This window comes from Carlito syrichta, unplaced genomic scaffold (genome assembly GCF_000164805.1).
Source record: "Carlito syrichta isolate Samal-C Ts95f unplaced genomic scaffold, Tarsius_syrichta-2.0.1 Scaffold309042, whole genome shotgun sequence".
NCBI lineage: Eukaryota > Metazoa > Chordata > Mammalia > Primates > Tarsiidae > Carlito > Carlito syrichta.
This window is the reverse complement of record NW_007253138.1, coordinates 803,502-818,785: the sequence shown is the minus strand read 5'-3', so window position 1 is coordinate 818,785 and position 15,284 is coordinate 803,502. Positions and strand designations below refer to the sequence as shown.

Sequence of the window (15,284 nt, the reverse complement as noted above, 5' to 3'; positions counted from 1 at the left end):
TTCCACAGCCCTCCCTCTGAGACAGGCCCTGGGACTAGATGCGGGAGGTTCAGGAGGCCAGTCCTTTATGGTTTATGTCCCTTTCTCTACTAGTGATCTTTACAACTGAAAACACCACAATCCGGTGTTCTCTGAAAAACCCCAGAGCCTCATAGGCCTTTTAGAAACTATTTTCTTCTTCATCCACCAGCCCACTTGGGATGACTGCCAACAGCTCCTCCAAGCCCTTTTTACTGCGGAAAAAAAGAAAACGAATCCGTCAGGAGTCAAGGAAATTGGTCCTGGGACCGGATGGCAGACTGGCAGAGCAAGACTGAGTGAACCGTGTCTTCCCCTCTGAGAGGCCTAATTGGAACACGAACACTGATCACAGTAGGGAGTGTCTTACCACCTATTGCCGGACTCTAATGGGGGGTTTCCGGGCCACTGCCAGGCGACCCACAAATTTGTCTAAGATAAGTGAGATAACTCAGGGCCCACAGAAATCTCCCACGGTTTTTCTGAAATGCCTGTGGAGGCCTATTGGATGTATACTCCCATAGATCCAAAGGCTCCAGAAAATCGGAGGGCTTTAGTTATAGCTTTTGTCTCCCAGTCAGCCCCTGATATTTTAAAAAATTGCAAAAAATTAAAAGATTTAAAGAAAAAAGTTTATCAAAATTAACCAAGATAGCCCAGAAGGTCTATAATAGCAGGGACTCACTTAAAGACCAACAAACCAAAAAGATGGCCAAAGTGGTAACAGCAGCTTTACAGGAAGTTAAACCCAAACAGCCAACAGGGAAAAAAGAAACCAGCACCGGACGAAAAACTCCACTAGCAAAAAACCAATGTGCCTACTGTAAAAAAATTGGGCACTGGGTAAAAGACTGCCCAGACAGGACACCCCGAACACAAGAGTGCCCTCCTGGGGGGGTGCCCACCGAAATCTACTCCCGTGCTTTAATTACAAACTGACTGACGGAGCCGGGGCTCTGTCAATTCCCCCCTAGAGCCCAGGGTAAAACTTATGGTGGGGGAAAGCCCTGTCCACTTCTTAGTGGACACAGGGGCTGAGCATTCAGTCCTCCAAAAGTACAACAGCCTGCTTCAGAATAAACATTCCTTGGTTCAGGAGGCAACCAGGACTCCATCATGCCCCTGGACCACCAAAAGAACAATAAATTTGGGAAAAGGAAAAGTAACTCATTTGTTCCTGGTAATGCCAGACTGCCTGTACCTGCTCCTGAGACGTGACCTCTTACACAAGCTTAAGGCCAATATAGGTTTTGAGAAAACCATGGCAGCAGTAAGCCTAAACCCACCAGGGGCATCAAACATTCTTGTTACTATTCCCTTAAGTGAGGAATATGTGTTAACAGAAGGTGGGGCCCCTCTTGACTCTTCAAACGCCATACTGCTCGCTCAGCTGCAGACTAAGTTTCTCCAAGTCTGGGCCAAATTAAATTCCCCTGGGCTGGTATCCCATCAACCACCAGTCGTCATACATCTCAAAAGTCAGGCAATGCCCATTAGGGTAAAACAGTACCCTATATCCCCAGAGGCCCGAAAAGGCATAGCAATCCACATCCAGTGTCTCCGGGAAGCTGAAATCCTAGGGCTGTCCCACTCATCCTGGAATACCCCGCTTCTTCCTGTCAAAAAGCTGGGCGCAGGAGACTACCATCCTGTCCAGGACCTCAGGGAGGTCAACAGGTGAGTGGAGGATATCCATCCCACAGTCCCCAACCTATACACCCTCCTCAGAGGGTTAACTCCAGAGAGGCAGGTCTTCACTGTCCTGGACCTTAAGGATGCCTTCTTCAGCATCCCATTGGCTAAGCAGAGCCAACCCTTGTTTGCCTTTGAATGGACAGATCCTGAGAAAGGGGAAAATGGCCAGTTAATCTGGACACGACTCCCACAAGGATTTAAAAACTCTCTCATGCTGTTTGATGAAGCTCTTTGCCAAGACCTCCGAGCTTTCCGGCAACAGCACCCTAAAGTGACTCTGCTACAGTATGTAGATGATATGTTAATCGCAGCTACATCAAAAGATGAGTGCCTGCGTGCCCAGGCACCTACTTAAAAAACTTCAGACTCTGGGGTATCGGGTGTCAGCAAAAAAAGGCTCAGCTCTGTGTAACTGTAGCCACATACCTTGGGTATAACCTCGAAGGAGGTAAAAGAAAATCCCTGACTGCCCAGCACATTCGGGCTATAGCAGGCAACCGGCCCCAGGAAGCAAAAAGCAGATCCGGGAATTCTTGGGAGCTGTAGGATACTTCTGACTATAGATCCCTAAGTTTGCTGAACTCGCAAAACCCTTCTATAAAATAACCAAGGAACCAGAGGCTAATTTTAAATGGACACCAGAGAGAGACAAAGCTTTCCAAGCCCTTAAAAACGCCCTGGTCTCAGCTCCGGCCCTGGCCTTGCCAGATATTAAAAAACCTTTCCACCTTTATGTGGATAAAAAATGAGGCGTCACCCGGGGAGTCCTAACCAAAAAGCCCAGCCCATAAAACAGGCCGGTCGCCTACCTGTCAGAAAAACCGGACCTGGTAGCCTCGGGTTGGCCACCCTGCTTGCGGGTTATAACAGTCATTGCCATGTTATAAAGGACTCAGACAAACTAACATTGGGACAGAATCTGACTGTCATGGCCATGCATGCAGTGGACTCTACTCCGAGGGGCCCCTAACAAATGGATGTCGAAAGCCCGAATAACCCATTATCAAACGCTGCTTTTAGATCAACCCCACATCAAGTTCCAGCATACCCCCAGCTTAAACTCCGCAACTTTACTACCAGAAAAAAGTTCCACGGGGCCGCCACATTGTTATTATAAAACAACTGAGTTCCAGAAACTGCACTGGGACCTAACTGATGTCCCGAAAACAAACCCCTACCTAACGCTTTTCTTGGATGGCAACAGTTTCATCCAGAATGGGGTAAGGTATGCAGGGGCAGCAGTGGTCACTCTACAGGGAACTATTTGGGCTGAGTCTCTTCCACAGGAAACATTGGCCCAAAAAAGCAGAACTGATTGCCCTAACCAAGGCCCTAAAAACAGGTTTTAAAAAAAGTTGTCAACAACTACACTGACAGCAGATACACATTTGCAACTACACACGTTCATGGGACAATTTACAGGGAGCAGGGATTGCTCACTGCAGAGGGGAAAACTATAAAAAATAAAGCAGAGGTCTTAAACCTCCTGGCAGCAATATGGGCCCCCAAACAAGTCGCCATCATCCATTGCCCGGGCCACCAAAAAAAAAAAAAAAACAAAAAAAAAAAACTCAAAAGAGGCAATAGCAAATAAAAAAGTAGATTAAGCAACAAGAAAAGCTGCTTACCACAGAACCACCTGCCTGCTGGCGCTGCCTCCTCTGGTTCTATGTAAGCCACCAAAATATACAGAAGAGGACCTCCTCGCTACACAAAAATTACAGACAACCTCAAACCCAGATGGATGGCTTCAACTTCAGGATGGCAAAACCTTCCTCCCTCGAGTCCTGGTACAACAAATCCTAAGGCAGCTCCACGAAGGTACTCATTTGAAAAGGACAAAACTAACCAAACTAGTAAGAAAAAAATTCTGTCTCCCTCATCTGGACCAGCTTGCCCAGGAGCTCATTCATGACACGGCATGCGTGTCATGCCAGCAGACTAATGATCCTAAGGTCAGTGTAACCACCCAAGGGGTCTGAGATAGGGGACTAACCCCCAGGAGACATTAAAAAATAGACTTTATAGAAGTCAAACCTGGACAATATGGATATAAATACCTATTGGTCTTGATAGACACCTTCTTGGGATGGGTCGAGGCATTTCCTACAAAAACTGAAACTACTTCTATAACAATAAAATAACTCTTAAATGACATCATACCAAATTATGGTCTACCTATCTCAATAGACTCAAATAATGGCCCAGCATTTATTTCTAAACTTACTAAAAGTATTGCAAAAACCTTGGGGATAAATTGGAATTTACATTGTGCTTATCATCCCCAGAGTTCAGGACAGATAAAAAAAAAATAAATCAGACGCTTAAAAAAACCTTGACCAAATTAACCCTAAAGAATTAACCAGCGAAAGTTGGGTAACATGTCTTCTCTATGCCCTCTTAAGGGTCAGGTGTACCCCCTACATCAAGGGTCTAACCCCCTTCAAAATTCTGTTTGGACGGCCCCCGCCATTACTTCCAAAAATTGGACTGAAAAAAAACAGTAAAACTGTCTAACCATAATTTGCTTCAGTCACTGCAGGCTCTTCAAAAAGTCCAACAAGCTAGCCAGGCTCAGTGGCTCAGCCTGTAATCCTGTGCCTTTGGGAGGCTGAGGTGAGTAGATTGCCTGAGCCCGTGGGTTTGAGACCCACCTGGGCAACTTGGTGAGCCCTCATCTCTACAATAAATCAAAATGAGCCGGGCGTGGTAGCGCACGCCTGTAGTTCCAGCTACTTGGAAGGCTGAGGTGGAAGGATCACCGGAGCCCAGCAGGTTGAGGCTGTGGTGGCCGGGAGCGGCCACTGTACTCCAGTCTGGGTGACAGAGTGAGACTCCAACTCAAGAAGTCCAACAAGCTGTCACTGAGACTGTGCAGGCAGCCTTCCGGAAACCGGTTCCGGAACATCCACACCCGTTCCAGCCCGGTGACCAGGTCTGGATAAAACGGCACAAAGCCGAGGACCTCACCCCAAGGTAAAAAGGGCCCCACATAGTAATCCTTACTACTCCTATGGCCATCAAAGTCAGCGGTGACCACCCCTGGGTTCATTATTCACAAGTAAAGGCAGCCACCACCGGGCCCCCAGAGACATAAAAAGTCGTCAAACCAGCTACTGGAAAAGATCCTCTAAAGATAAGACTTTTGTGGCCCAGTATCTTAATCATATTCCTTGCATACTTTCCCCAGCTTGAAGCCTATTGGCCTAACCCACATAATCCCTATACTCCAGGGAACTATTCCTAGAAACTAAAAAATACTGTCACTGGGACCATAATTGCCACCTACAGAGAAAGCAGGCAACCTGTCTTTAATTTTAACCTTTGTAAATTATGGCCAGGTCTAACCCTCAGACACATACACTGACAAATGCAACACCTTAGCTTATAAAAAAAGACTTAAATCTGTTGGTTTTCATGCTTGCCCGGCATTGGGACCAGCCCGTTGCCACAAAACAAGACAATACCGCTATGCTGCATGGGGGTGCGAAACTATTGCTCCTTGGAAAAACCGATACCCATACATAAGCCTATGCAGGAAAAAGCCTGCTTCCCAATACAATCAAACACAAACATGCAACCCACTTAGACTCACTATAATACTTTGGGATGCCCTCAGCATCCACCAGGTATGACAAATGGGTAAAACGTGGGGGTTCAGAATATATGCTGAAGGACCCAATCCTGATATGCTGTTTACTATTCAAAGGCAGGCCATCCCCCATACCCTAAATCCTATGGGTCCCAACAGCAACTTGATTCTCCAAAAACCTAAAGCTTCTAAACGCCCCCCAACCCAACACCCCAGGTATCTGGTTCTACCTACCCTACAATTTCGAGGGCAGGTCCTGCTCCCTTACCCATTGCAGTAGCGCCTGGAAATGAAAATCATTTCTTCCCTATGCTATCTGCTATTTACTGGTTTGCAAATGCCACGCATCCTAAAATAAAGAAAGACTGCTGACTATGCCTAGACCCTTTTTATTACAGAAAAATTGCAGTGAACTCCTCAACAGACAACACCAAAAAACATGTACGCGTTCTTGACCTCACTACAGCTCAATCCCTAAGACTATATCCCTGGGGACAGAACTCGGCCCTTACTCTGAAAAATCTTCAAGGATGTGGAACTTGCCTTTATTCTCCCCCTTATAATATAAGTAATTCTCCCTACCAAATGTCGTGTGATACCGCCTCTGTAATAAATATCCCCAATCCAAAAACCTCTAAACATCTCCACATGGCTGTTGCACCCCCCACCACCTGGTTTGCTTGTATGCAAGGTATAACACCCCGTATTGCTTTAAAATACTTCAGGGACACCATAGAAATCTGTGTCTTAATTCATATACTACCCCAGATATATATCTATAAAAAACATAGAGATGAAAACACCTTAAATTCTCAGGCCTTGGGCAACCCAAGCGGGTCCCCATATAAGTGTCCCTCCTCATTAGCCTAGAAATTACAGGGTCCACAGCAATAAGTACAGCTTCTCTGGTCATTGGGAACCAAAACCTCAAAGAGCTAAGTAAACATGTTAATAAAAACCTAGAACTACTGGAGTGGAACACATCCTGCCTAAAACAGCAAGTTAATTCCTTAGCCGAGGTTGTGCTCCAAAACAGGAGGGGACTTGATCTCCTCTTCATAGAGCAGAGAGGGCTATGCATGGCCCTAAAAAAAACATGCTGTAGCCAGACTCGGTGGCTCAGCCTGTAATCCCACGCTTTGGGAGGCTGAGGTGAGTGGGTTGCCTGAGCCCACGGGTTTGAGATCCGCTTGGGCAACTTGATGAGACCTCATCTCTACAATAAATCAAAAATTAGCCGGGCGTGGTAGTTCCAGCTACTTGGAAGGGTGAGGCGGAAGGATCACCAGAGCCCAGCAGGTCGAGGCTGCAGTGGCCGGGAGCAGCCACTGCACTCCAGTCTGGGCAACAGAGTGAGACTCCAACTCAAAAAAAAAAAGAAAAAAAGTGCTGTTTCTATGCAAACCAATCTGGGGTCATCCGAGACCACTCTTGCCCTGGTAAAAGACAATCTAAAACAAAAAAACTGCAAAGACAAGCCTTGGAAAATTGGTTTCAGTCCCTCTTCTCTTAGTCCCCCTGATTCACAACCCTGATCTCAGCAGTGACGGGGCCTCTCTTCCTGCCCCTAATAGATATAACAGTAGGGCCTTGGTTAGTTAAAAGCCTCCTTGGTTATATTAAAAATAGTGTGTCAGCTGGGCTTGGTGATTCAGCCTGTAATCCTGCACTTTGGGAGGCTGAGGTGAGTGGATTGCCTGAGCCCGCGGGTTTGAGACCCACCTGGGCAACTTGGAGAGACCTCATCTCTACAATAAATTAAAAAATCAGCTGAGTGTGGTAGTGCATGCCTGTAATTCTGGCTACTCGGAAGGCTGAGGCAGAAGGATCTCCGGAGCCCAGCAGGTCGAGGCTGCAGTGGCCGGGAGCAGCCACTGCACTCCAGTCTGGGCGACAGAGTGAGACTGCAACTCAAAAATAAATAAATAAAATAAATAAAAATAGTGTGTCATCAATAAAATTAATAGTCCTCAAAACTCAATATAATGCCCTGTATAAAAAGTCAATGATTTAACTCCAAAAACAACTGAAAGGGGGGAATGTGGAAGGGGGCTTAAAAAGACATCTACAATGTCAAAAATTAGGCTACACATAAACTCAGCCTTTGCACAGTTAAGCATGTACTCAGCCTTTGCACAGTTAAAAAGTTCCCTTCCTGGAAACTGGCAATACCACCTGCTGGCTAGGTTAAACTGTTTAACAGCCTTTTTTTTCGTTTCTGTGAACCCCACTAGCATTGCTTAAAAAGTACCTAGGCCTCCAGGATGTTGCGGTTTGGCCCACTTGAAAAGTCCCAATGTGGTTTTGCCCCATTTAAGCAAGCCCCTACAACAAATGGGGGCCCTTGCTGTGGGATTTGCATGTCCAGCAGGCAAGTGGCCGTCGGCCAGCTCTTGGCTAATAAACCTCTCCTTTTTATAACTTGTACTTTTGGTGTTGGTGTCTGTGAATTAAGCGCTCGGTCCCTATTTCAGGGACAGGAGAGAAAACTATAAGGTAAATCCCAGCACTTTGGGAGGTTGAGGTGAGAGGACTGCCTGAGCCCACAGGTTCGAGATCATCCTGGGCAGGTTGGTGAGACCTCATTTCTACAATAAATCAAATAATTAGCTGGGTGTGGTGGTGCACGCCTGTGGTTCCAGCTACTTGGAAGGCTGAGGTGGAGGGATCGCCGGAACCCAGCAGATTGAAGCTGCAGTGGCCATGAGTATGCAACTGGGCGACAGGGTGAGACTCCAACTCAAAAAAAACAAAAACAAAAAAAACAAGGTCTGAGTTTAAAATGTGAGCCAAAAGCTCTCCTGTTCTCCTGTGGCCCTAACTGTCTTGGTCACTAACAGTACTTGGGGTGACCAACCCATCCCACTGACGTAAGGAAGCACGCTCAGTACCCAGGAGCTCACCTGTCTGACGCTGAGGGGAAACCACGATGATATCCATGAGGCCTTCCACATTCGCCAACACTGTCTCTTTGTTCCGGCCTGAGTACTTGTCAACACGCTGGATTGACTTGGTCTGCCAGTCTGTCCAGTAGATCCATCTGTCTTGCTACTCAAGAAGGATACCCAAAAAAGAGTAAATATGATTCAGCGATCAGACTCTGGTACAGCTTCCGCGTCTCAGCATATGCTACTCCCTCTGCTGAGATGCCTTCTTCATCTCATTCACTAAGTCGACCTCTGTGCATGCCCACATATGATATTAACCAGGGAATCTCTCCAAATCCACATAGAGTTCACCATTCTCTCTTCCATGCTATTGTGTACCTTGCAGTCACTTGGCACTAGGGAGTTTCTATACTCTAAGTAATGTGTTTACATGTCTGTCTGTCTTGCCAGATTAAGTTCTTCAAGGACAAGAATGTGTGTCATTCATCTCCGAATTTCCAACTCCTAACTCTCAGTCTGTAGTTTAAGTGACTCCCTACCTAGCAAATAGGAGTACATTTGAAGCTTCTTCTAGATCCCTGCTCCTCTGGGCTCTTTGCTCAGAGTGCTGGCCCAAATCCTCTGCTTATTTCTATGGAGAGCTTCCTTCTAATGCAAGGATCGCAAAATTTTCAACCAGGGGTAGTGAGGAGCAATGAAGGTATTCCCCCCCCATCTCAAGGTATATATCAGAAACCCCAGGTGAAACTTGTAGATTGAAAAGGTATATTCAGTATTACCACATAGTTTTACAATTGGAGTATGAAAAAAAACCTGTCCTTAAGTGTTGTCAGATAAAACATTTTTGGCTAGTTGGATATGATGGAGAACATAAACAGGTTGAATGATATTTGTCAAAAAGGGACAAAGACTTTTAAATGACTGAGAATCCCTGTTTTGGTCCCAGGCTTTTTCCCTTCCCTAAATTATTTTACAGTGTTAGAACACTCAAAAGTGATGGATAATAACAATTAAATGGTTAGAGATAGCATGCCTTTAAAGTTAACTATGTGCCAGGTACTGTGTTAATGCTTTGTGTATATTTTAGGAAGATACTATAATTAGGCTGATCTACTTTATAGGTAACTGAAGTTTAGAGGGGTTCAGTTTCTTGTTTGAAGTTACACAGTTATTTAATAATACAGATAGAACTTGAGTCCAGGTGCCTGGCACATTGGCAGTACTCAAGAAACACTTACTGACTAGCTGGATACCTGAAAACTCTTGCTTTTAGCCACTCCACCCATTTCCACTTAGTAAGCTGCCTGTACCAGGACCACAGCACTAGAATCAACTGGGGAACTTGTCAAAATGCATATTCCTGGGCCCAACCCTCATGAAGCAGATTCCCTATAGTCAGGGCCCAGGAACCCGCATTTTAACAAGTTCCACATCTGAGTCTATACACCACTATTGGAGAGTCAATTCTTCAAATGCTTCAAATGGGAGTGATGGGATAGGAGTAACAGAGTACTTGGTGTCAAGGCTTCACAGCACAGGGAAAAATGAGCTTCCAAGGCATGCCCGCTCAGTAGCAACTACAGCTGAGACTGCTGACTTAGAACCCCAAGGAAACACACCAGCTAAGGAGGTTTAGTTACCTCTCTCCTGAGCCAGTACCTGTGTGAGGGCAAAGGGGTGGGACACATGGCTGACCAAGACCTGCCGCAGCTTCCCGTTGAGGTCAGCACTCTCAATCCGGTCCAGATGTGCATCTACCCAGTAGATCCTTCAAAGGAAAGGAGAGAAGGGTGGCTGCTCAAGACACCCGCCATGGGGCCGGCTCTGCCCCACTGTGGAGCTCTGTCCCATCCTGAGCTGAACTGGCAGGTGCTGGAAGCAGTCAAGAAGCACCATGATGAGAGGTCACCGTAAGTCCCAAAGCTGAAGAGGGAAGTTGGTGATTCATAATGGGGAGACCGGGGCTGTTCTGAGGAGGAGAGTAAAGTCTAAGGACCCTAGAGGAGCCACCATCCAAGCTCATCCTCAGGACCTTAAGTACCTTTTGACTCCTACCTAAGAATCTAAGCCCAAACTATTATTATTTTCTTTTTTATTTATCTTTAATTTTTTTTTAAAGTTGGAGTCTCACTCCTTCGCCCAGGCTGGAGCATAGTGGCACGCATCTCACAGCCACCCCAGCGTCAACCTGCTGGGCTCCAGCGAGCCTTCCACCTTAGCCTTCCAAGAAGTGGAAACTACAGATGTACGCTACCACGCCTGGCTAATTTTTATTTTATTGTAGAGATGAGATCTCGCCAAGTTGCCCGGGCTGGTCTCGAACCTATGGGCTCAGACAATCCACTCGCCTTGGCCTTCCAAAGTGCTGGGTTACAGGCTGAGCCACTGAGCCTGGCCTAATTTTTTTATTTTTAAAATTCTACCATCATATGAATACGTTCACTTTTTAAAATCATTTTTTATTTTGTTTATTTATTTTTGAGTCAGAGTCTCACTCTGTCACCCAGGCTGGAGAGCAGTGGCACAATCATGGCCACTGCAGCCTCGACCTGCTGGGCTCCGGTGATCCTTCTGCCTCAGCCTTCCAAGCAGCCAGAACTAAAGGCGTGTGCCACCATGCCCAGCTAATTTTTTTGATTAATTGTAGAGACAAGGTCTTGCCAAATTGCCCAGACTGGTCTCAAACTCCTGGACTCTGGCAATCCTCTTGCCTCCAACTCCCAAAGTGCTGTGATCACAGGCACGCGCCACCATGCCTGGCTGAATACATTCATTTTTAAAAAGCAGATGAAGGATATTCTTTTCCTTCCTTTATACTTTGCTTATTTATTATAGAGTTGTGGTTTACAAATGAGGTTTTACTACATAAGTAGGCTGCATGTAGGTGGTTGTGGACCAGGTACCCATTATGTTGTCACGTGGCCACCCCTCACCACTTCCCTCACTTCTTCCCCTAGAAGTGCCCAGCGAACTTTCACACCTTTAAATGTTAAGCCCAAATTCTTATGAACGGTCTTCAAAAAGAGGACTCAGGGAGGTGCGGTGGTTCACGCCTGTAATCCCAGCACATTGGGAGGCAGAGGCGAGAGGATTGCCTGACCCCAGGGGTTCGAGACCAGCCTGGGCAACTTGGTGAGACCTTGTCTCCACAATAAAAATTTAAAAATTAGTCAGGCATGATGGCACACACCTGTAGTTCCAGCTACTTGGAAGGCTGAGGCAGAAGGTTGAGGCTGAGGTGGCTGTGAGCATGCCACTGTACTCCAGCCTGGGTGACAGAGTAAGATTCCAACTCAAAGAGAGAGAGAGAGAGAGAGAGAGAGAGAGAGAGAGAGAGAGAGAGAGATAGAAAGAGAGAGAACTCAGCCTACATGGACCTCACTGAGTTTAAAAGAAGAGGGCATTCTCCAACTTTCCTGATGACTTTGATTCCTCTTTTCTGGGGGCAGAAAGCGAAACAGCCTGATTCAGAGTTCCTTTTACCTTCTTATCCTGCCCTCCAGCATTTTTTTTATCAAGACCAGGAGTTGCAAATTCCAGGGCCTGAAGGGATTAGGAGAGCAACAAATACAAGAATCAGTTCTTAAATGGATGGGGGTCTGTGGTCTAGCCAGAGGACATGTTCTGCTGAAGGCACTCAAATTAAGAACATGTAAACCGGCCAAACAAAACCCGTCTGAGGGTTGAGGGCTAGATTCAGTAACCCCTGCTCTAAGAATATGTTCCTTTATCCTTCTCAGTTTTATCTTCCCTACCTACCAAGGAGCTTTCTATCTTTCATTTTCTCTACTTCAATCTCAACCATCCTCTCCTCTGTCCACCCAACTTCCAGGAGGCTGTTTGGGACAGGATTCCCACCTGCGGGTATCATAGTCCAGGGTAAGGCCATTGGGCCAGCCCAGGTCTGTGTTGATGAGGACCTTCCGCTCAGAGCCATCCAGGTTTGCCCGTTCGATCTTGGCAATGTGGCCCCAGTCCGTCCAGAAGAGGTACCTGGGACAGAACAATGTTATCATTATTAAGACATGGGAAGATGGCGCCTTGAGGGTGAGAGAACACAGGGGACATACTAATAGCATTAGTACACAGGCACCCTCCAAGGGTTTCTTTTTCACCAGGCCCTTCTTCCCCGGATCTCTTTTCTGCTGGCCATAAACTTACCCCTTCCTGGGGAAAACGGCAATGGCCCGGGGCTCATCCAGGCTGTTGTTGATCAGCACTTTGCGGCAGGAACCATCCAGCCTCGATGCCTCAATGGTATTCCGACCTGTATCTGTCCAGTACAGGTTCCTGGCCACCCAGTCCACTGCCAGCCCATCAGTCGTCTTCAGTCCCTGCCCGATCACTGTCTCCATGTTGCTACCATTCAGGTTCGCTCGCCTTGGGGAAAGGCCAGGTTGGATGCGTGGTCAGGTTGACCCAGAATAGACTAAAACTCCTTTCATCCATGTTCCCATAATTGCACCCCACTAGACTGTTAGCTCTATAGGGGCAGAGACCAAGTGTCTATCAATACATTTCTCAGCACCCAGCATGATAGGTACTCAATAAAATATTTGTAGGATGAATGAACCAGTTCTTAGGAGGACATAGTATTTCCTGCTAAGTGAAAATAGCTAGGGGTTTGAGCCCATGTCTTGCCAGAGACAGGTTAATTCATTCCCCATATATCTTTGGGAAGAAACAAGGATTGCTTGGTGGCGAATGTAAGAAAGACAGATTTGTCAAAACCTACCTTGTGCATTTTTACAGATTCCCTACAGCAGAGAACTCAACTTCAATATGGAAAGCATGTCACAATCACCTGGGGGAACATTCCCTAAACTGCTTATGCCCACCAGTCCCTAGCATGAGATTCTAATATACCCTTCATGGAGACTGAAGAGGAATGCCCCATTCCCCCCTGTGAGAATTTCTGCCATGATCAATCACTCTTTTTTTTTTGAGTCAGAGTCTCACTCTGTCACCCAGGCTAGAGTGCAATGGCCATGCTCATGACCACTGCAGCCTCAACCTGCTGGGCTCAGGCAACCCTTCCGCTTCAGCCTTCCAAGTAGTTGGAACTACAGGCACACACCACAACACCTGGCTAATTTTTAATTTATTGTAGAGACAAAGTCTTGCCAAGTTACCCAGGCTGGTCTCGAACCCCTGGGCTCAGGCAATCCTCTTGCTTCTGCCTCCCAAAGTGCTGGGATTATAGGTGCCAGTCACCACACCCAGTTGGTAAACCACTCTCAACTGGTGGCAGAGCATCATACTCCTGAGCTACGTTGGGGCCAAAATGTTAAAGAATAATAAAACAAAAAAACATTAACAACAAGAACTTTGTAAAACTACCATAAGCCTTGGCATTTGGCCAGGGCTCCTTTACTACAACACAGGTACTAGCTACAGGGCCTACTCGTCAATGAGTCCTATGGGATTCTTAGAGCTCCCGCTGGGTCCATTGGTAGGTGTGAAAGGCTCTAGGTCCCTAGCCTGACTTCACCTGTTCTTTTGTTTGTTTGTTTTATGTACTAGGCTTCCATATACTCTTTAAACAAAAGTTTGAACCTCTGCTCTAAGTGGTAAACTCTGCAAAGTGAACAAGTCAGGATTAGAACTGATTATCCAAATTGCCAAGTCACTTGGTCCATTTAGAGGTCCACACAGAGGGATCAGAAGTGGGGTCTGTGTCCTCTGCAGGTTTCAGTGATACTCATACCTGATGACATCCAGGAACACATCTGTGTAATAGACCTTTCCATCCACACTGTCATAGTCCAGGGAGATGACATTGTTGAGTTCAGGAACAGGGACGTGCACGTCTGTGTGGTCACTGGTGTCCAGTGAGATACGCCGGATAGAGCCACGGCTGGAGAACAGCAGGTAGGTCTCAGGGGAGGGGTCACAGGTCTTCCCATCTCCTTTCAGCTGGATGCCAGTGGGGCAAGCACAGGAGAAGCCGGAAGGCCGAGGCAAGCAGAGGTGGGAGCAGCCGCCGTTTCTCGAGCCACACTTGTTAAAACCTGGTGATGAGATTGAGAAGCACGAGCGTCCACACCCAGCCTGGAATACTGTCTGAATCTTACAAAGGTCCTCGTTTCTTGTGGCTGGCTCTTTGCTATTCTAAGTGACAGGATTCAGCACCTGGCAAGGGTGAGATAGAAGGCGTGTCTACAGGAGGGTGTCTAGGAGTCCTTTAAAGCTGACGGCATCATGCAGTTGTAGTACCAGCCATACCCAGAGGGAGCTTAGGCAGGTTGCCATCTTTCTAACTGTAAAGGAGTTCTGTGCTCTGGATATATCTCTGATATATCTCTTGAGATTGCTCCAGAAAGCCAGAGGCTGTGACAGCCCCAGGGGTCTTCTCACCCAGAGGCTGTGCCCGGTCCACAGCCTGGATGTCCATGAGGCCTGGCAGGTTGGACCTCACCAGGATGACATTGCTGCCAGTACCCTTGTCGGCACGGTGGATGCTACGGGTCTGCCAGTCAGTCCAGTAAATATAGGAGTCAAGCAGGGTGAGTCCATATGGGTGCTGCACTGGTGACACCAGTGTATGCCGATTGGCCCCATTCAGGTCAGCAGCCTCAATTCGCTGCAGAGGAAGGAAAGCGTGGGGGATGGCGATCAGCAGACTGGGAGCCCCCAGTGGAGATTCCAAACAGGCCTCTCCCATTCTCCCAGGCTTCTGGGAAGCAGCAGGGGCAGGGTTCTCACCTCAGTGTGGGCATCGGCCCACAGCAGTTGGAAGCTGCCCTTGTCTACAGTCAATCCATTGGGCCATCCTAGGTTGTTGTTGATGAGCACAGTGCGGTCTGAGCCATCCATTCCAGATCGTTCTAGCTTGGCATTCTCCCCCCAGTCTGTCCAGTACATGAACCTGAGCAAGGAGGAATATCGGTTGGTTATTCCAGCAGTTACTACATGCCATGAGTACTTACAGTATCTCAGATAGACTGTGAGGACTTAGAGCACATCAGATGCTTTGCAAAACATTTCACATGGTTTCTCTCCCTTAATCCTCATAAGGGTCACAAGGTGTGCAATTTTTTTTTTTTTGAGTTGGAGTCTCACTCTGTCACCTAGACTGGAGTGCAGTGGCC

The 15,284-nt window shown here is 47.0% G+C and overlaps 1 protein-coding gene across 1 annotated transcript in view; it reads right to left on the bottom strand.

Annotated features, from left to right (window-relative positions):
• The window catches only part of LRP4 (LDL receptor related protein 4), an 81,176-nt gene that overhangs the window by 12,986 nt on the left and 52,906 nt on the right, over window positions 1-15,284 (bottom strand). Inside the window, exons 27-33 of the mRNA XM_021716868.1 lie at window positions 14,899-15,061; window positions 14,551-14,776; window positions 13,901-14,204; window positions 12,355-12,573; window positions 12,052-12,186; window positions 9,853-9,961; window positions 8,209-8,353 (exon numbers count right to left, since the gene is read on the bottom strand). Coding sequence (XP_021572543.1) covers window positions 8,209-8,353; window positions 9,853-9,961; window positions 12,052-12,186; window positions 12,355-12,573; window positions 13,901-14,204; window positions 14,551-14,776; window positions 14,899-15,061 — 1,301 coding nt within the window. The remainder of the gene's footprint in view (window positions 1-8,208; window positions 8,354-9,852; window positions 9,962-12,051; window positions 12,187-12,354; window positions 12,574-13,900; window positions 14,205-14,550; window positions 14,777-14,898; window positions 15,062-15,284) is intronic.